Genomic DNA, 23,369 nt, shown 5'->3' with positions numbered 1-23,369 from the left:
AGTTCGAAAACTATTGAAATGATGTAAAAGGCCTTCGGAAGCGAGTGTATGAGCAAAACACGAATAAAAGAGTGGTATAAACGATTCACGGATGGTCGCACTTCTGTCGATAGTGATTCTCGTTCCGGCCGACCTTCGACTACAAAAACTGCAGATAATATTGAGCGGGTGCGACTTGCAATCGAACAAGATCGTCGTATAACTGTGCGAGAACTAGAAGAAGACCATGGGATACCAAAAACTATCGTTTCAGAAATTTTAACCGAAAATTTATGAATGAAACGCGTGTGTGCGAAATTCATCCCAAAATTGCTCACAGCAGAGCAGAAGAACATTCGCTTAGAAATCGCTCTGGACAGTCTGGAAATGGTCAATAATGATGATAATGTGCTTAGAAAAGTTATTACAGGTGATGAATCATGGGTTTATGGTTATGATCCTGAAACAAAACAACAATCTTCACAGAGGAAGCATTCTGAAACGCCAAGACCAAAAAAAGCACGTCAAAGTCGGAGCAATGTTAAGTCAATGTTGATTGTTTTTTTCGATTGTGAAGGTGTTGTACATCACGAATATGCACCAACAGGTCAAGTAATCAATAAAGAATACTACGTTCAAATTTTGAAACGTTTGCGTGATGCAGTAAGAAGAAAACAGCCGCACTTTTAGGAAAGTGGTGACTGGCTTCTCCATCACGATACTGCGCCAGCGCATTCATCCAATCTTGTGCAGCAGTTTTTGAGCAAACACAATATCGCATTGATTCGACAACCTCCATACAGTCTCGACATAGCCCTTTGTGACTTTTGGCTGTTTCCAAAACTAAAAAAACCACTCAAAGGATACCGATTCGATGACAAAACAACGGTTGAATACAATGCGACGAGTGTACTTAAGGCTATCCCTAAAAGTGAGTTCCAGGACTGTTTTGAAAAGTGAAAGCATCGATGGAACCGTGTTATTCAATCAAGTGAGGATTACTTTGAAGGATGCCACCCACCAGATGATAAAGAATAACGCTAGCACGAAAATATAAAGGTAGGCCCGATACTTTCCGGACAGACCTCGTAAATACGCTCGTCGTATCTGTCTCGTGGAAGTTTGAACCCGAGGCTTTACCGAGTAGTGGTACGAGCTCTGTTTGAATAAAAATCTAGCTGACGCCTATGATAAGTAATTCTTTAACAGTAGCAGTCCTTTCTCGTCACCTTATCCTATCCTTCATGATTTCGTGCTCAACTTAAGAGAGGAATGATTCTCTTAAGCAAAAATAGCCGAATTATAAGTTTCACGCTCTTCAATTACAATTTTTACTATACACGTCTGTAAGAATTGATAGCGACGCTATTGATCTCAGCTCAGTAGATGCATCAATTTCTATGGCACTTTGATAAATATATGATAATAAACGAAATAGAAATGAATAGAAAGAAAGAAATAGAAAGCCTATTTGGAAGGCCGCATAGTTCCATCAGGTACATTTAACTTAAGGTCAAATAGCTGAATAACAAAGAGTCTGATTACTCTATTAATAACATTTTTGTTCTAATGTACGATTCTGGATGACATAAAAAAATGACGTTATAGTAGTCAAAGAAGGTGCGCTCTAGGCTATACCTTTCGCGACCACAGAGTACGCAGTATAGAGAGCAATCGCCTTCCGCCATTTATCGCTCCTGCGTAGCATCAACCGTCTCATCACTTTCCATCCCAGCTAACCATACTCTATTTTCGTTCCTGCATCTCTTGTATATCCTCTTACGCTGACAAGTTAGAAAATCTACGGGGGTTACGGCTGCGACTATCAGTAAAGCATCTTTAGAAACCGTACAGTATGTATTTGCTTCCCTCAGACTGCCTCATCCTTGAAGCTCCGTTAGACTATCTCAGTACTTACCCCCTCCACCGCGGCGGAAAAAGAAATGTAGAGTTTAAGTTATAGCGTCGCAGCTTACAGCATTCTAGGATTGAGGATATTAAGGCACAAAAGTCTAGGGTTATAAAGTCGCAGGTTACAGGGCTCGAGGGTAATGTAAATAAGGGTATAAGGGTCTACGGTTAGAGCATCGTCGGTTACAGGGTTCGAGGTTTAAGGAAATAGGGATTTAAGGGTCTGGGGCTATGACGTCGTCGTTTACAGTGATCAGGGGTCATGGAAGTTAGGGTACAAAAGCGTGAGGCTATAGCCTTGCATATGTCATATATGCGCATCCGAGAAAATAGCAATATCGGGACTGCTAAAATACTTGATTCAAATCAATGATATTAAGAAGAAAAAATATATCTTAAATCTTAAATATGTGTTTCAATGGGTAGGAGTATACCTTTCAAATGGTTTGCCCCATTTTCAGAAAAAAAAATTTTTTAGCGTTGTTATGGGACCTCAAATATACCAAAAAACTGCCTTTTTTGCCCTTTTAGGTTAGGATATCTCAAAAATCTGACGTGATGGAAAAATTCTCATTCCAGATTCGAATTCTATGCAAAAAATTACTTTGGAAATAATCTTCCGTTGGCCAACAACAAAACCATGCAGATCTGTGTAATCGATTATACCAATGAAACGAGCAGATGCAGCTTGCCACTGACTACGGCTTGCTATCGCCTGCAGCTCGTCCGTTGCCATTGATCGATTTAAATGCCTTACATCTTGAGTGAAAGAAAGCGCAAGTACGATCGCGATCGCGTATTAATATACTTTCGCGTTTCTGCTCCTCACTAATCGCTGTTATTTCAGTTACTTTCACGACTGATTATGATCGTCTTATGCGCGCGATAAAAATCAGAACAGTTGCGTTGTTTCCCATCTCCAACTTTTTAATCCAATGACCGATGTCTGGTCAGAGTTAGTGAAAGGAATAAAAAGTGAATTGATTCGTGACGTTACATAAGTGAATATTTCGTTAGCAATGAAAGTTTAGTAATAGGGTTGTGAAAAAAAGAAGAAATTGCAAGAGTGGTCAGCCTCCGTGCGCCTTGGGCTGGTCTCTGCTAAATTTTCTGGGTTCTTTCTCGGTAAAGAAAGCCGGCGCTGACTTTCACAGGCCGAAGTTCGCTCTGGTTGGGGGAGGTTGATACAAATAATTGGACACTTTAATTCAATTATACTACATATGGCGATCTCATTTATTGACGCCTTTTCACAAATATCGCTACAAGATTAACTCCGCCGCGGTGAGCGCGCTCGTTCAACCTTTCCGCGACAAGAGTTCGCGGGATCACGCGAGCGAGATCGCTCAGCGTGCGCGATAAAATCAAAATACGCTAATGTCCGTAATCGAGCGAGAGCTGGCGGGAGAGAGATAAACTGGCTTTGGACCCACCGGATGCCGACGGTCCGTCGGTACAGAGGCGACGCCGGCGAAAACGTAGACCCGCAAGGAATGGCGCCCTGGCGACGATTGAGGTTGCTGCAGGAAGGGCCGCAGCACGGCCTTTGCCTCGTAGACGGCGAATGGTCGCTGCGTGTACTGGCTCTCCTTCGAACGACTTGCTCCCTGACAATCGTGGCAGTTGCACCGCTGACAGTCGTTCCTTTCCGGCCGAAATATGGTCTCGTCCAGTCTTCTCTCTAGGCGGCCCTAATTACTTGAGAGCTCGCGCCTAACTGCCCTTCCTCTCTCTTAATTTCAAAGCCTCGCGCCGTCGCGCTCCCACTTCTCTCGCCGTCAAAAATCAGTCAAAATCGCTCTCTCTCTCTCTCTCTTTCGCTCTTCTCGCTCTCACTCGCACTCACGTCGACACCTCGCCGATCGTCGCGCTCCTCTCTTCAGATCCTGCAACGACACAAGTATGTAGTCGCTATATAGTATGCACTTGGTCGCTGCGTTCACGCGAGGAGAGAGCCGCACACAGGGCTAGCGAACATCACTATAACCCTGTCACAAAATGAAAAGCGACAAGAGCGATATTCTTCGAGATTTTGAGGAGCTTCTTTTGATGGATGCCGAACCGTTGCAAGATGCACTTGCTGCAGCCATAGTAGCCCTCAACGATGAGTTTTCCTGTGAGGAGTTGAATCAACTCATGGACGAGATGTTTGTATTTTAAACGCCTAACACTGTCGCTACACCAGAATCTCCAGCAAGGGCAGACCCGGTGTTGCCGCAAATACCACCTCCGTAAATTGATATTTCGGAGGAGAGAACTATTTTTTTCCGAGGAGAACTCTCTCTCTCTCTCTCTCTCTTTCTTTCTCTCTATTTTAATATATTTTTTTAATATATATATTTAAAAAAAGAATAACAATGCATAAAGAAGTATCCGTGCGCACGCGTCTGTGTGTATGCGTGCGTATATGAAAGAGAGTATGCAGGGTGGACCATTTTAATCGAAGCACCCAGAAATCTTTTTCCAGGTAAGGATGCGTGAAACATGTTTTAGATAAAAGTTGCTGGACTCCGAGGGGGACATAATCGGGTGACCTTGACTCTGTCCTTAAGGGTCATTTTCAAGGTCATCCGAAGGTCAACTTTGTTTTTTTAAATAGAAACCCCCTTTTTTGACTTCGGATTCAGAAAGAGCGGGAAATTCTACGTTCAGATGACCTATTATACGTGGGGTCTGGGTGACTACCAAGGTCGCCCTCAACATCACGTAAAGTTCAATGTTATTTTTTTCTCAATCTTTCCACCTAACTAACCTAAGATCGATATGGTTTAGAGAAAAATGATGTAGACAAAAGTTATTGCATTTTGAGAGGGGCATCTTGTGGTGACCTTAACTTCGACCTTGAAGGTCAATTTCAAGGTCATTTGAAGGTCAAATTTGTTTCTACTTTTCTATTAGTAGTAACAGTAGTAGTAATTTCTACAATACTTGTTTTGGGAGTGTCTTAGATAGGGTAAATAAATCACACCAAAGTGTACAGTAAACAAATTGATCTTATTTATCATGAAAAAATTATCATATTTATTATCTTTTTTATTAATAATTAATCAGGAATCACAAAGCATTGTGAAGAAATCTTAATAATTACAAAAATGTTTCAAAATAATGTTACTCAAGTTAGAATTACGAACGGGTTTATGAAAAAGCTTACAACAAAAAAACCCTTACAGGAAGGGTGATAAAAAAGTAGGCTATTTCGAGAAACAGAAAGTTGACCTTCAAATGACCTTGAAAATGACCCTCAAGGTCTAAGTTAAGGTCACCACAAGATGCCCCTCTCAAAATGCAATAACTTTTGTCTACATCATTTTTCTCTAAACCATACCGATCTTAGGTTAGTTAGGTGGAAAGATAAAGAAAAAAATAACATTGAACTTTACGTGATGTTGGGGGCGACCTTGGTGGTCACCCAGACCCCACGTATAATAGGTCATCTAAACGTAGAATTTCCCGCTCTTTCTGAATCCGAGATCAAAAATGGGGTTTTCTATTTAAAAAACAAAGTTGACCTTCGGATGACCTTGAAAATGACCCTCAAGGTCAAAGTCAAGGTCACCCGATTATGCCCCCCTCGGAGTCCAGCAACTTCTGTCTGAAACATGTTTCACGCATACTTACCTGGAAAAAGATTTCTGGGTGCTTCGATTAAAATGGTCCACCCTGTATATACTATAATTAATATTTAATTTTTCTCTCTCATGTACAATTCTTATTTTGTTCTTTGTTCTCTATCGCATTCTTTTCACAATACTTGACGGTTTCGTTATTATCAGCATAGTGAATGGTTACTTCGTGCACTCTTATTTCTTTTAATGTAGAGAATTTAATATGAAGAACATATCTGTTCTTCATATTAAATTTATATTTGATTAATAAATTAATTAATTTATTAATACTATTACAGCAGGTGTCGGTCGCTACTCTCAATTATTGCCTGCGTCTCCATGCTCCCGATCATAATTGAGGTATATGTGTAAGTTATATCTATATATGTATTATATACAATATAACAATATATTGAAAATTATATATTTAATATATAATTTTTAATATATATATATATATATATATATATATATATACGAGGGTGGTCCGATAAGTACTTAGCCTATAAAAGAAAAACGAAAATTTTGGAAAAGTGGCATTTTGTTTTTCAATATAGTCTCCTTTTAGTTCGATACACTTGGCCCAGCGATGCTCCAACTTCTTTAACCCGTCTGAAAAATACGTTTCCTCGAGATCTGAAAAGTAGGCTTCCGTGACAGCGATTACCTCCTCATTCGACTCAAATTTCTGCCCGGCGAGTGACTTTTTTAGGTTTGGAAACAAAAAGGAGTCACACGTGGCTAAATCTGGAGAATACGGTGGATGGGGCAGCAGTTCGTAGCCTAATTCGACCAATTTGGCCATGGCGACGGCGGAGGTGTAAGCCGGTGCGTTGTCATGGTGGAAGAGCACTTTTTTCTTCGCCAAATGGAGCCGTTTTTTCTGCAATTCGACGTCGAATCGGCCCAATAATTCGGCATAGTACAGCCCTGTGACCGTTTTGCCCCTCTCCAGGTAGTCGATGTAGATCACACCTTGTGAATCCCAGAAAACGGTGGCCATCACCTTTCCGGCCGATGGGGCAGTCTTCGCCTTCTTCGGAGCACTTTCTCTGGGTAAAGTCCACTGTTTCAACTGTTCCTTGATCTCTGGTGTATACCAGTGTATCCATGTTTCGTCGACTGTCACGAAACGACGCAGAAACTCCTTCGGATTGCGCTTAAACAGCGTCAGACATTGCTCTGAAGTTGTCTCACGGTTGCGCTTGCTGTTCGGAGTGAGCAAACGCGGCACCCATCGCGCCGACAGCTTTCTCATGCCCGAAATTTCATGCAAGACATGACCCACGCGGTTTTTTGAGATGCCTACGATCTTAGCTATCTCGTGCACCTTCAATCGTCGATCTGCCAAATACGAGATCGTGAATTTTTGTCACGTTATCCTCCGTGGTAGCTGTTTTCGGAGCACCTGGACGTGGCTCTTCAAAAATCGACGTGCGACCATGTTGAAACTCGTTAAACCAATTTATGACGGTCGCCATTGAAGGAGAAGAGTCACCTACATAGCATCCAAGCGCTTTTTGATTTCGCTGCGCGATTTCCCTTCCAAAAGCAAGAATCGAATCACCGACCGATACTGCTCTTTTATCATTTTTCAAAAATCAACGGACAGACTTGCTTTCACACGCTCTCAAAAATAAACTACAACTCCGATCCGGCTGAAATCTCGACAGTAACCATCGAGAAGGTTGTACTACGTGATAGAATATTTCTTTTACGAGAGTGGCGCCATCGGGCGGTGAGGCTAAGTACTTATCGGACCACCCTCGTATATATATAAATTATTTTTTCCTATATAATTTTTTTTTATAGATCTGATGATGATGATGACTTGGAGATGATATGCGAGGTTATCGTTACGCGTCCACCACCACCACTACGACGCGTGACACATGTTGACCTAGTGATGCCTCCAGCACCTTTCATAGATCTCCCGGCGCCTCAATCGCTCTTGGTAAATTTAGTTTCACCAGAGTAGCAAAAGCAACGAGAAACATCGCGCCGATGAGGAAAGGTATGATTTGTTTTTTCAATACAAATAATACTTTTTTTTCTAATCGGGGCACTTTATTATAAGTTTCTTTCATTTCTTCGTTGCAGGTCGACAATCACGACCACACCATGCCAGACTGCGAGGGCTAGGACTGCGCATACTGTGCTGCTGGTCGCTGCAGTCGGCGGCCGCACTGGTTGGAGTTACCTCCACAGTGTGGAAGTCGGAGATGTGTTGTGAGGATCGTACCCGTCAGGCACGTTGTGTGTTAGCTGATCCTGTCCCAATCAAGGTTTCCGACGGACACGAACAGCCAGCAGCCGTCGACATCATCACCGATAAGAAGCCAGCAGTCCTCGACATCGACGAATAACCAGCATCCCTCAACATCGTTCGGCGTCACCACCACCAGCAGTTAACCAATACGCACCGTCATCGCTGGCAGAAAGCGGCTAACATTTGTAAGTGATTGGCTGGACGGTGGACCGCGCTATGAAATAGCGAAATTGTGCGCTGACGACGACAGCAGCAGTAGCAGCAGTAGTCAGTAATTACAATAAGTTTTATTACAGTTTTTTATAAATTTTTGTAAATAAAAAATAATTTATTATTTCATCTTGGTAGTTGCACTTTTTTATTAAACCATCTACGGTAGGTGACAGGCACACGCGCGCGCGCATACCACACGTTGTACTGCAAAAAAAATTTATCATATACGAGTTGCTTGGGGCCCTATACCAATCATGAATAGCAAATATAGACGATAAGAATTGTCTGAGGTACTAGTGGCAGCGGCTTTGGCGGTAAAGCATCTACCTTCGGATCCAGAGGACGCGGGTTCGATCCCCCGACCTGTTCGTTTGTTTTTTTCAATAAAATTTACTTTATTAAGTCTGAAATATTTAACAGATACACAAACACACACATACACACACACACACACACACAAGTACAATGATCAGAAAGCATGAAATATAGAACGCACAGGCATCAGCTCAGGGAGCACATCAGTTCAATAAAGGAGGTTGTGAAGTGAGTCAACAGTGCCAAAGCACGGCATGCAATGCACGTGCATTAGTTCAGTAAGGGAGGGAAGGGGAGGTAAGTCGACAGTGCCGAAGTACGGGCATCAACTTAGTACGGGAAAAGGAGGAGGTGAGTTGACAGTGCCGTAGTGAAAATGCACGGGCATCAGCTCAAAATGCAGGACATCAGTTCAGTGAGCTGATACCCCCCTGAGCTAAGGCCTCTCTAGTTTGTCTACTTAATCTAAAAATATATAGCCATTCTGAAAGGCCAAAATATTTAAAAAAAAATTTTAATTAAGCAAATCGCTACAAAAAATAATACATTCGGAAAAAGATAAAACTAAGTTATTAGAAAGAAATGGTATTGTATACAAGTTTTAATGTAAACGACATCAAGTAGTCTATATTGGTAAAAGTAAAAAATCACTAGGAACGTGATTAAGCGAATATCAAAAAAACATTAGGAGTGCAACTTAGTATGGTACATAAGAATACCTTATCACATAATTTTTAAGAGAGATATACTAAGATATTGCATTACAAAAATAATTACAAAAAACGCAAAATTTTAAAAATGCTATACATTGGTTTAACGAATAACAGCTTGAAAAAGAAAGAGAATGTATAATTTCTTAATCACTTATGTAAATCCTTTGTTAATTTCTTTAAAACAGATTAAAATTAAGGTTTTAATCTCATTATTTAGTTGATATTGATAGTATATAACATCAATGCAAGGTAAAATTTTTCTCATTTTAGTTCGTCTGACTATGAGAAATATTCCATAGCTTATACACGATTTAATCGTTATTGACAAAGCAAATATGAATATTACTTTGAGTTATTGATTCGTGTAACAATTTAATAAATTTGCGTTGTTCTTGTTGTTTCTTGTATTTTAATAAAATCTCAGGAGGTCAGCGAAATTGCTGATGAGACGTTTTCTATTACGCAGGCTACATCAAAAAAAAAAAAAATCAGTAACGCAACAGTATATTTCGAAGATTCGATGCGCTGAATCCGAGTTTGGCTTCAGAATTAATTTATCACCCAAGGTTCTCGAGATATCCTAATTTAAAAGTGAAAAAATCACGATTATTTGCTATGTTCGAGATTGTGTAACATTTTGAATACATTTTATTTCCAAGAACCAGTAAAAGCAATACAAAGCAGCACTCCTGCCATTTGAACTTCATTTTTTGAATTAGAGATATTTTTCTTTGAATTTGATTTTTTTCAATGATATATCATTGATTAATGTTAATTATTTTAACAGTTTCTAAACAGCATTAAAATAATAGATTACAGAAGTTAGGTTGAGTTAGGTTATGGCAAATGAGATTCAGAGAACTGGAGTTATATGGTCATAGGTTACAGGAGTGGAAAGTTAAGGCAATTGGTATTCAAGGATGTAAGGTTCTTTCCTACTAGCTTACAGGAATCGGAGGTTGGATTAAGGTAATTAGAGTTCAAAGGTCAAAGGTTACATAGTCACAGGTTACAAGGATTAGAACTTAAAGCAACTGAAGTTCAAGAGTCTGGAATATGCTAGATACACGTATTTAATCTTATTGCGTAACTGCTAAAGTACTTAACTTCAATCAATGATATCTCGATGTATAAAAAAGATAAGTCTAATTTAAAAATAGGTTTCAATGGGCAATAGTGCTGCATTGTTATGGCTTCACTTTGCCGTGGAAAAAGTTTATTAATAATGTTACATAACCTTGAACATAGAAAAATATCGTGATTGTAGCACTTTTAGGTTAAGATATCTCGAAAATATAAGGTGATATGTCAATTCTGAAGCCAGATTCAGATTATCCACTTCCGAACCCTACGGAAATTTACTATAGCGTTTCTTGGTATTTTCCATTTTGAAATTTTATAGGCCTGTGTTATTAAACGATAGGTTATTTCATTAACTATCCAACTTTTCTCTCATTGATCATTATAACTATTGACTGTATAAGTAATAAAATCGTTTATATAGTTTGATATAGCAATCATTTTATTTAACAAAAATTTAATTGCAGTATTCTAGTAATTATAATAAAATTAATCAACTACTACTTTTTGTATATAGGTAATAACTGAAGGTTTTAAAGCTGAAAAAGCAACAGCTAATCGAGCAGAGATGAGAGCTATACAATCAAACGATATTCAATATAAAGAACAGAGTGCAGCCGTAGCTTCTCGAGCTCTCATTGAAGTAGAAGGAGTAACAAAAGAAAAAACTTTATCTAATTCGAAGGTAATTTCAGTACTTATATTTACAGTGATGAATTCAACTTAACAATTTCTATATTTTCATATATTATAGATTAAATGGAAATGATGAAAAGTATATATTTCGTTATTAGCATTATTAATTATTATTTCATGACATTCGCAGAGTAGTTTATCTGAGTATTTTGTTCTGTTATAATACTGAAAGATCTGATTGGAAAAAATTGCCTGTTTGTTCTAAAGAGAACAATATTCGAGTAACATTTGAGCTAATCGATATCTCAACACATCTTAACTCACAAATTCAAACAGTTCTTATGTATCTCGCCTTTACTTTATGAATAATTGTCTAGTGTTTTGAAAATCCGGACCTATAAGTTAGAATTTTACTCAATCGACATGGTGTTAAGCAACCTCCATATTTTGAAGATGCCAAATCACGCAAGCTGATCGACATTGACTACCTTCAAAAGTTATTTTTGTAAATTTCAGCTCAGATTTTTTCAGAACTCAGCAAAAGTACTAAAAAATTATTTGTAATTTTTTAGTAATTTGTATAACATCAATATAGTATTTGTCAAATACAAAACTGTACAGTGTCGGAAATCAGATCAGATATTCTACATGTTTGTAGGCTTGATCAATTTGAATTTGACGTCAGAATTATCCTAGCAGATCATCTTTGTGAGAATTCGGCAAAAATGTTGAAAAATATAGATATGTTAAATAGTAGAGGATATAGACCTGAAACTCGTGTACATGTAGTAGACAATATCGTGAGTTATGAGCTTAAAAACTTCAAGTACACATAATTTTGTTGTAAGTGTGCATTTATTTTTATGATTACAATAATTATGATTACAATACTCTTCCTCGTGTTTTTGGATTAAAAAATCTTAATGGATTTCATTTACATTTCTTTCCTCTTGGAACAACCTCTCTTGTTAGACACCTGCAAAAATCAGCCGCGACGTTAACGTCCAATCTTCCTCGATATTGTGCTTACATTTTTTTATGTTCTAGTGAAATCATTCTACTTATTCGTCATTAAAGTTATCTAGATTAGTAGGAAAGTAATCTAAATGAGAATGAAGGAAATACAACTTCAGATTCATTAAACAACATAACTTTTCGTATCTTTTCAGTAATTTGCCTACGATATCATTGTAATTTTAACTTTAGATTGTAATGCGATACATTACAAGGCTTTACCTGAGAGTATTGCATTATTTGCAACACCTCAGGAAAGCCATTCCTGTCCCTTGCCACCCCGTAACCAGTCGTATAACGCGAACCCAGACGCGCCCTAAAACAGACACTCATTTTCTTTTATGTCCGAACAACAACACCGAAGATATTGGCAAAGCAATATCTTCGAACGTGATCCAACGAACACTTAAAAATGGAGTACACTACAAAATAAGAAAGCGCACGCACACACTCACCCTCACGACTACCTGTTGCCGACCGGAGAAAAAACACGGGGAACTTTACTGGGAAATGCAATGGAAATGCATATTGATGACACATGCAAGTCCGTTACACTCTCAGATACTAACACTAACACTCGTGGGACGCTAGCACACCTGAGGTGAGCAGAAAATCGCTGATGAAGTGGCAGCCGGCAATCAGCTGTGTCGGGCTGCCGCACAGCATCGGCGACATCCTGAGCGCCACACATTCACAATGATGACCACTAATGACACCCGGAAAAACAAACACTCGAAAACACATCACCTGACTAAAACAGGAGCGCTCCAGGAGGCGCTCCAAAGACCGGTATCGGAGCACGAGGTGCACGCGCGAGAGAGCGAGCGGCCATTTTAAAGCGCCGAGACAAACTGAATATGAGCGAGGTAAACAGACTGAGAGCGAGCGAGCGAGACAGACTGAACGTGAGCGAGCGAGACAGACTAAGCGGGAGCGAGCAAGATAGACTAAACAAGAGCGAGCGAGATAGACTTTATGAAACGAGCGAAATGATAAATAGAATTAAATGTAAATGTGAAGATGAGGGCGCTACAAATGAAATGACTTAAATTATTTTATTACTCGCAATTAATTAAAGTTGAAATTAAAAACGAAAATGGAAAAATACTGAATTAAAAAAATTTGTATGCGACCGACAACCCTAATGATAAGCGACCAACGTTCCGATAAATTAAATTGATAAATTGACTGATAAAATTTGAGCCTCTGACGAAACTCGCTGGTGACGTCACGACCAATAAGCGGGTTAGAATAAAATTTGATTTCCGTCCGCATAGAAAAATAGATAAGAGTAGGGGTAGATCTTTCCCATCAATCAATGCTAGCTAACTTAGTGGGGGGGGGGGGGGTGAGAAAGTAGAAGAATAAACGAGGGCGCTGTATCTTTCTAATTTACATACGGACCAATGATGAAATATTCGGAGAGCGCTACCGATATCCGAATTAGCATATTGACCAATAATAGTATTTCTTCTCGAAAAGAGGAGAAGAACAGCGATCTATGACCGCGAAAAGCCGATTCTCGTCCATTTTGCCGCTACTCTTCTAGCCAGAAGGAGTGATTGTGCTAGTTCTTCCCGCAGTAATTTCGCTTGTCGAATCTTCAGCAGAAAATTGTAAGTAGGTAAAGTGCCACTCACTATTAGAAATCGCGGAGTGCGGCTGTAAATCTCTCGGTATAACAGGTCGCCGCGACGCGTGGATCCGTCGATGCCGATACTTATTGTTTCAAGTGATTCGCGCTGACCTTTCCGCCATTTCTTGGTATTTAACGTGAGTCTTAGAATTAGGCAAAGAAAATCAGAGTTTAGATCATTCGCGCTGACCTTTCGCCAGTATTCTAATTTACCGCGAGATTTAGGCGCGAAGAAGATTAGTGTTTAGCAAATTCGTGCTGACCTTTCGCCTTCATCCGAATTTAGAGTAAGTGTTTAATTAATCGGAAGATAATTAGTAGTTGAGTTAGGTCGCGCTAATTGCTCGATTATTAGGACGTAATTGAAAGTTAAGTCTAATTAAACCAGGTAGTAATTCTTCGATTACGTCGCGCTGACCATTCCGCCATTTTCGTTTAATCAAAGATCGAATGAAAAAATTTTAGTCTCTCTAGTTAATTAGACCACGTGCGTATGTAGGGTGAAATAAATTTAATAACGAGTGATCAATTTTTCTTTATAAATTTGGCTTCTTGTCACCCTACCTTCTTTGCATGCTGATTATTTTCAGCCGTGGACGGTTGTAATCGGAAAACACTGGTTCGTTATTTTTCGGTTCCCACGATAGGTGAAATACGCGCGAATTCGAACGAACCTTCGACCCGAGGTAGAGTGTCACAACCTGAGCTACCGGCACATTACAAACGAGAAGATTGAAGGAAGCCAAATTGTTGGACATCAAGGCCTGGAATAGAGGAGATCGCGAGTCTCCATACGTTTGCCCACACTGCGTAGTCGCCCTTGGAGCAAACCGGAGTACGTTGCGACATTAGGCCCTATCCCCGACGATTACCCTAATTACACGGCGGTCTGGCGCCCTAAAAAATCGGGGATAAAGAGCCAAACAGGCCTTGTGGCGGAAGAGATTCGAGAGCGAGGCTAAGACCCCCCGAAAATTCCCGCTACAAGTTGTAATCTAAGAAGTTCTTTCTTAGAACAACATTCAACCTAAGCACATTTTTCGTTTTTAAACATTGTATTTACAAAATTCTAATCATTTAGCAGAATGTGTAAACTCCTTATTTTAATTTAGCGTCTGATATATTAGAAAATTATTGCCGTATGTATTGGTAAAATTTTCCTTCTTTATTTAATTTTAGGACAAACTTTTTCATTAAACGAAGATTAATCTGAAGAGACGAAAGAAGGATTTTTGTAGGTTCTACTAATTTTTGGTAAAAGATTTTTAGAACTAGGTCTTAATTTTCCTCATTCTATCCAAACACTTTCTCTATAATGGTTTCCTCTAATTGCATTGTTCCATAAGCATAGAAGGCAAGGATACCTTGCGTAACCTGATTATTTACCTAATAATATAGTTATTATTTTGAGATCACCATAAATTTTACAGTTATGTTCTTTATAATCCATTTTTTTCAAAAACTTTTTTCATACTCGATTACTTTGGTTTTAAAATAGTAGAATGAACGATGGATACTTCTGTAAATTAGTTTTAATTATGTAGTAAGATAACCTTCAAACTTTGTAGGGATAAACCAATCTCTATCTTTATAACAGTTCGATTTTAGCTTTAATTGTTTCTGTTTTATTTGTGAAAATAAAAGAATTCGAAGAAGTTTCTCACAAAAGTTTTAACAGTTTTACACTAAATTTTTATAGTTGCTATATGACAAACAAGAGTCTAAACAGTTTCGTAATATTTTATACAGTAAATGCAGCCCATATAACTAACCAAAATAAAAAAGATTGTTCATCAGCTATATGGAAACAAGTAGCCAAGAATGTTATATTTATTTAATCTAATTACGAAGTTTACAACATAGCAACAACTTCACAAATTGTGTATCCTAAAGTTCCAAGCGTCCTAAAAGCTTCAGTACCATTTTTAAATTGACTTTCTATAGAAACAAATAAAGAAAGTAATATTGTGTGATGATGCGTCATCACACGAAAAATATACACTACCGGCACTATGCAGCAGAACAGCCACGACTGCATACACCCGCCCACGCACATCCGGATCTCGCGAACTATGGCCTCCGGAAGTCTCCCTGACCGATGCGCACGACCCTTACGCTCGCGTACAACCCCTCGCGCACTCACGACCCCGGGAAGCTGGAAGCCCTTAAAGTTTCCAGCCGCGATCAGCCGATCGCAAGCCCCCGTTAACTGAGGCAGACTTAGCTAGACTAAGGTAGGGGCGACTGAGCGCGTGAAAGTGAGCTAGACCGCCGATACGCGAATGAGGGGAATCAGCAAGACCTTCCGAGCAATAGATAGAAAAAGGATAGACAAGCGACGCTAACTGACCAGCCAATCGTTATCGGCTTAGGGGTAGCTAGGCTAATAGGACGAAATCGACGCTATCTCCGTAGCCAGTAGGTAAATTAGGCGCCAAGACCCGACCAATAAACAAATTGCGCGGGCGAAAAATATCGGTATAGACGGCGCTGAGACCCGGCTTAGCAACAAATCAGCCAATCAACAATAACTAAGGGGAAGTAAGCTAGGAGAAGCGGCGCGTCGCCGAAAAACGGCGCGCCAGAACCCGTCCAGCCCTGGTGTCGACCAGACGAGCGGGACATCCGGGCAGAGCAGAATATTGAAGCAGAGAGCAGAATATAGATGCAGAAAGTAGAATAGTTAAGCAGAAAAGAAGAATAGTGAAGCAGAAAAGCAGAATAGTGAAGCAGAAAAGCAGGTAGAGAAGCAGTGATAGAAGCAGTGATAGAAACAGTGATAAGGGAATAGTGATAGGAGAGCAGAGTAGTAGAACAGCATCACCCGCAGCAGTAGCGACGCAGCAGCAGGCCCGCCAGCCACGAGCAACAGCCTCAGCCGTTCGCAATCGCGACCATCCTAGGGAAATACCCGAGTGAGTACGCTTTTTCTCTCAGATAAATCGCATGTTGTCCGTCCACTTCCTCGGGAGTGCCATCTGACCTCCGCGCGACCACTTAAACGCTAGATACTCGGGAGTGCCGCATGACCTTCGCGTATCTGACCGATCTCTTTATACGTGCTCTTATCGTTAGCCTTCCGGTTGAATTTTCGTTGTCGCACCGTTGCCCGTCGCTGGAAGATACGTTTTCATACGCGCATTTGTATGCCGCAAATATCCCGCTTAACCTAAACGAATTATTGATTTGAGGTGAGCTTTTCCGTTGAGTCGCGTGATTGTCGAACGTCCGCGTCCTCGGGAGTGCCGTATGACCTTCGCGCGAGCGACAAACATTACGCGTGCTGACAAACTCTTTGTTAAGACCGGGTGAATGCTGTGTGAGCCGCGCTTGACCTTCGTTCAGCCGATGAGTTTGTGTACGCGTTATTAACTTGTTTTCACCGTAGGATTATCGCTCTGAATTGTCAGCATTGTCGATTGGGTAGCCCGACCTCGTGCGACCGACCGAATTCCTGCGCGTATTTACCTCCAGTGAGCTGGAACTTTCGCCGCAAGTAAACAGCCAGACATCGCGTAACTGCGTTCGAGATCCGAAAGTATTCACCCGAGTTATTGTCCGCCTAAATCAGCTTCGCGTCGTAGTACGCCACTCGCGCCCCCGTTAACTTAGATCAGGCTGACCATCGCGAAGGGTTGACTACTGGGCTGACCTGGGACTGTTGGCCTAATAAATCTGAATCGTACTTAAATTGGTTTTATCATTGACTACACCCACTTGATTACCTCGTCCCCCGTAGCTGTCGCGATCGGTTCGGGATCACGAGCGCGCATGCGAACGACTTGATCTCCGCCTAACCAATAGCCGCTGTCGTGGGAATCACACTACTAGCAAACGAAGGACCGGAGGGAGATGTTCCCTGTACCACTAACCCGTTAGTCGAGGTGCCCCTGTGGCGCCTCCCTCGATATACCCGATTCTGAGCCGAGAGTCATCGTGCCCTGAACCACACCTGATTAGCCGATCGAGCCGCAGCCGTGGGTGGCCTGAAAAAACCACCCGTTGCCCCTTCTCTCTTTCGTTCAATGAGTTTCCCTGTTTCGAACCCAACGATCTCCGTTTAGGACTTCGCGCCCCCCTCTCATCTCCTACAGGTGATAGCCCGCGCAAGACCGACGACGACGAGGAAGGAAGCAGCGGGGAAACCACCCGACCATCACAGCGACCGGCAGGATCACATCGAGCCAGCTAACGTTGCAGCGCTACCTGCTCTCCTAACGTGAGAGCCCGGTAGCTGGCGCCCAACAAATAAAATAAAGCTGTATACGTTGTCTCGGCTAACTGCGTCGCTGGCGACAGTGCGAGACCGGAAAAATTCGTGTCATTTATTTTTCCTCTCCCTCTCCCCCGCCGCAATTGCTTCAGGAACAATACCAGAGGAGATAGCTTCAATGATAAATCGAATATCTATGGACGAAAATTCAGATGAATTTGAAGCAAGTGTCAAGGACCAAAATTCAGATGAATATGTTCCAACCTGCCACAGCAAATCAGTTCATTTGTATTTTCAAAAAGAATAGAATAATCGAGTTATAGATTAGAGTTTATCAACAGAAGCAACTGAACTACTAGCATTAGAATTAAAAAAACGAGGAACGTACAGAAAGGTACAGAAAGAAACCAAAGCTAGCTTTTATCGAACAAAAGATTATCAGTTTCAAAAATTTTTCACAGAAAAAGAAAAACTAATATATTATTTACACGTAAATGGATTGGTGAACGAACTAAATTTGAACTGTTACAAAGATGAAGATTGGAGGTTATTCTAACGCTAACTTAAAAGAATTTTTCGGCAAACCGCAAATACACATTCTGCTATATGATGAGAATTTTGTTAACACAATATTTAAAGACATTCTTGGTTACTTGTTTCCATATAGTTGATGTGCAATCTTTTATATTTTGGTTAGTTTTATGCACTGCATTTACTGTATAAAATATTACGAAACTGTTTAGACTCTTGTTTGTCATATAGTAACTAAAAAAATTTAGTGTAAAACTGTTAAAACTTTTGTGAGAAACTTCTTCGAATTCTTTTATTTTCACAAATAAAACAGAAACAATTAAAGCTAAAATCGAACTGTTACAAAGATAGAGATTGGTTTATCCCTACAAATATTGAAGGTTATCTTACTACATAATTAAAACTAATTTACAGAAGTATCCATCGTTCATTCTACTATTTTAAAACCAAAGTAATCGAGTATGAAAAAAGTTTTTGAAAAAAATGGAGTATAAAGAACATAACTGTAAAATTTATGGTGATCTCAAAATAATAACTATATTATTAGGTGTAACGGTCCTATTTATGAGCTGTTATTAAATCACTGCAACTAGTCTAACGTATTAATCTGTTTAGTCAAAACAATACATTAAGCGGCGCTACCTCACTGTTTACGCGACTGTATACAAATAAGAGTCGAGTCAAAACAAATAGCGTGACGTCACAAATAATAGACATAGATATAATGAATCATAATATTGTGAAAAATATGTTAATTATAGATAATTTGAATATAACAAAGTATCAATTATATAGATTTTAACATACAGATTCACAATATCTTATTCAATCATAAATTTATAACGAATATCGATATATAAAGTTAATTTATTTATTAACATATGAAATATTAGAAAAATATAAATAATTTATATGTAAAATGAATAAGCATAGAACATGAGTAAGAATTGGTTTCATTAATAACAGCTAAATAACAACTGTTATTAATAAATAAACAACTAATAATTTATTTAAACAATAAGCGATATATAGAACGAAAATATTAAGTTAATACTTAATAATTACAATTTTATGATTTAGAAATCTTAGATAATTAACCTAATAATCGCATATTAAGATTAAAAGAAAACCGTTACAAATATGAAAAATTAGTCATAATTCAAATGTTATTAATTAATTAAAATAATTAATTTTGGAAAATACTTCCAAAATTAATTAACTATAAAGTTATATGAAATTTTAATAATTTTCTATTGTAAATAATGTAATATCACGTTAATTAACTTTATTAGTTAATAACTTTTGACGACACTATTGGCGATAATTATATATTGTATAAAATCAACAAATAACTAGTTCTGTAAAATTTACATATGTAAAAAACTTAATATTAATGGTTATTTACTTGTAAATGAAGAAAAATCATTTCTCAAAATTCGCGAATGTCTCTCGAATTTTCGATGAAATCTCTCCTGCAATAATAAGCGGGAAAATCTGTGTATAAATAGGCCCACCTTTGCACAGGCTAGATTCATTCACTTCTAGCCTTGCAAAGTGAGCGCATGAGTTTGAATAAACTTGGATCAACACCTAAGTTCTTTCTCTCATTGTGATTTACCAAGCAAGACTAACCTTTCCTTATAATTTGAGCTCGACTTATAGAACATTTCGCGCTATAAGAAACTTGGGCCGAATTATATCCTATCCAAGAAAGACTTTAGCTCTGCTTATGGGACAACTCGCACCATAAGAAACTAGGGCATTGTCTGACTTTCCTCGATATTTTATAATTACTTATATATATTTGATTTACTTAATTATTGTATTTGTTTCACTTAGCTATTTTCTTGAAATTAGAGTAAAATCATCGGAAACAAATTCTTACTCATTAGCTAAATTACGAGAGTTCGAATTATTTTTATTTATAAGTGATACGAACATCACATTTGGCGACCGTGACAGGACTCTTTTTACATTAGTTATTGTTAAGTATTTGTCATTTAGTTTATTAGTTTGTTTATTAGTTTGTAATTTTATTGTAAATTGTTATTATGCCGAAAAGAAACAAACATATGCGAGCAGTACTATGTAAGAATGCGTCGTTGGAAAAAGAAATAAATGAACTACGTACATTGTATATGGAACTTGCGGAATCGTTTGTTAATTTAGGCAATAATTACAAAAAGAACATGAAATTATTTGATACTAGTTTGAGAAATATGAGCTCTGATTTAAATCATTTGGCTGACACTGTAGAACATATGTTAGTATCTAGGCCTGCTCCAGGCGCATAAATTGTATTATTATTTATAATAAATTTGATTACTAAGATATATAATTTGAATTTGTTCAATTATTTGTTAAATCCTATATAGTATTGTAAACTGATTGATTAGTATCATCTATATATATTATTTATTATTGATATTGAATTGATTGTATGTTTGGATTTTCTTTGTTGATATTACAATGTCAAACGAAAAACGTTCAATGTATAATTCTACTGAATGTGCTCCCGAAACAATTCTTAACGAACTTAGTGAATCACTAATTGGTGAAGAATTGACCGTGCAACAAAAAAGAACGCACGAATGGGAAAAAGCCGTAGTAGACGAATTAAAGACATTTCATACTGATCAATTTAAATTACAAAATGATTTTAAGACAATTTGTGAAACTATCAACAATTTAAGTAATAAAGTTGATAGATTAACGAATAAAATGGTTGAACAGGATCAAATAATTAAAAGTTTAGAATCAAATTTAGAAAAGTCAAATGAAATTATTGCTATTTTAAAAGATAGATGTGAAGATAATTTTAATGATATTGTTCGAGCGAAAAATAATGTTACTATGGAAATGAATGAAACATTTTCAGTACTTCGTGAGAATATTGATAAAATTAAGAATAATGAACAAAATAGATCAATTGTTAATGAAACTATTATTGAAACTATTAAGCAACCTGCTTTAACGTGTCCAGTTTTTGACAATAGTTATAAATATCGACCAGTAAAATATTTAAATGATCTCAAACGTTATTTGCAAGCAAGTAATTATAATACTGCTCAATTGTTATGTTTGTTATCTCAATCTATGACGGGAGTAAATTCTTCTTGGTATGATTTAGTACAGCGGGAAATTAGAAATTTTGAAGATTTTGAAATGTTATTTAAAGAGAAATTTTGGAACGCTGAAATACGTAGAAATATTACTCGCAAAATAGAATTTGGAAAATATTTTGGTGGAAAATTATCACGTTATAATTATGCTATACGTAAGATTAATCTAGCTTTTGATATAAATGAAAATCTAGATGAAGAAGAATTAATAGATAAATTATCTCGACATTTTGATAGAGATGTGCGTTTATTAGTTCAAGCTAGACATATAAAAAAGATATCAGAGTTTATTAAAGTTTTATCTTCTTTAGATAATGATGATTATATCAGTTCACGTCATGCTCAAAAAGATAGCGGCGGAGAACAACAAATTAATAGCATAACGATTGAAAATAGTAAGTCGAATAATAAGAATAATAAAGCTAATAAAAATAAGAATATTGCAAAACCGATTTTACAAGATGTACCTAGTACTTCCTCGGGAAACGAGTAAATGTTGCTTCGCGGAAATCGGATAAATGCAAAAGCTTGCAACGAGTTGCAACAATAAAATCAAGTAACAATTTATTATCAAAAGAATTATTAACTATTTTTGAAGATCCTAGACATGAAATTAACGGTGAATTATCAAATAACGATAATAGTAGTGGGGGCAGAATTTGTCCTGAAATATTTCTTTTATTAGAAAACATTCCAGTAAAAGCTCTACTTGATTCGGGTAGTGAAGTTTCTGCTATTTCAGAAGAATTTTACAATCAAAACTTAAGTAATTTTAAAGATAAACCTACTTTGCCGATTAGTGGACACGTTATTAAGGTAGCTACAGGCCAAAAATCGGTGAGATTGAAAAAACAAATTTATTTGAATGTAAAATGGGGTAGTCAATACATTGATATTATCTTCATAATTATTCCTAGATTAATTAAAGATTGTATTATCGGTTATGATACTATGAAAAATATAAAGCTCAAACTTGACACATTTAAAGTGCAAATTTATTTTGAAATTAATAATACTTTGGAAAACATGAAATATAACGATGCATTTATGGATGAAAGTATATATCAAAGCTTAACTATTCAGTATGATACTGTCTCGGATTTTGGGGATGACATACCATCACTCATTGATCTAACTCGAAATGAAATAGATGCAGGCATTACAAATAATGATTCTGACAATCTAACTCGAGGGGAAATTAATGAGAAAGTTGATGAAAGCTCTAACCTTACCGATGCTCAAAAAAATGAGATAGCTTCGCTTGTGTACGAATTTAAAGATGTATTTCGTAAAAAATTAGGTTTATTGAAAGTATATACTCATAAATTGATTTTGAAAGATAAAGAGCCATATTTCTCAAAACAGTATCCTATACCGTTAAATTATCGAGAAAATGTTCGAATTGCAATCAAAGAAATGCTAAGAGATGGCGTTATTCGACGATCAATTAGTAATTATATTAATCCAATTGTTATAAGCATTAAAAAAGACGGATCAGTGCGATTTTGTTTAGATGCTCGAAAATTGAATAAAAAATTAGTTAAAGATTATGAAGCCCCACTACATATTGATGATATTTTTCAACATTGTTTCGGAGTAAAGTTTATTTCTAGTTTTGATTTAACAAGTAGTTTTTGGCAGATTCCTCTCGATGAAGAAAGTAAAAAATATACAGCATTTATAATCGAGGGTAATACCTACGAATTTAATGTAGTTCCTTTCGGTACATGTACTAGTACAGCAGCTTTAGTGAGAGCTTTAAATTTGTCAATTGGCGATTTAAAACAATTTATAATACCATTTGTGGATGATATACTATGTATTTCTAAAACCTTCAATGAACATATTTATCATTTAAGAACATTATTTACATGTTGTCGAAGAGATAATTATACATTGAAATTTTCAAAGTCTAAATTAGTTCAAGAAGAAATTGAATTTTTGGGACATATTATAACTCCACAAGGTATAAAAGCTCAAAAAAGCAAATTAGAAATAATTCAAAACTATAAAGCTCCAAAAAATTTGAAAAGCTTGCAAAGCTTTCTTGGTTTTGTTAATTTTTATACAAAATTCGCAAAAAATTATGCTGAAATATGTAGACCTTTAATGAATTTATTGCAACAAAGTAA

General features: G+C 37.6%; 1 protein-coding gene across 4 annotated transcripts in view; it reads left to right on the top strand.

The window, feature by feature from the left end:
* The window catches only part of LOC131667483 (NAD(+) hydrolase sarm1), an 836,900-nt gene that overhangs the window by 376,270 nt on the left and 437,261 nt on the right, over positions 1–23,369 (top strand). For all 4 annotated transcript variants that reach the window (XR_009302201.1, XM_058940916.1, XM_058940936.1 and 1 more), the window contains exon 4: positions 10,603–10,770. Coding sequence is in view for 3 of the 4 variants with exons in the window: in XM_058940916.1 (XP_058796899.1) it covers positions 10,603–10,770 (168 nt within the window). In the remaining variant the exon portion in view is untranslated. The remainder of the gene's footprint in view (positions 1–10,602; positions 10,771–23,369) is intronic.

This window comes from Phymastichus coffea, unplaced genomic scaffold, assembly GCF_024137745.1.
Source record: "Phymastichus coffea isolate CEN01 unplaced genomic scaffold, Cenicafe_Pcof_1.1 PCOF00005, whole genome shotgun sequence".
Classification (NCBI taxonomy): domain Eukaryota; kingdom Metazoa; phylum Arthropoda; class Insecta; order Hymenoptera; family Eulophidae; genus Phymastichus; species Phymastichus coffea.
Note: the sequence above shows the minus strand (reverse complement) of the source record. Positions and strands in the feature narration are given on the sequence as shown.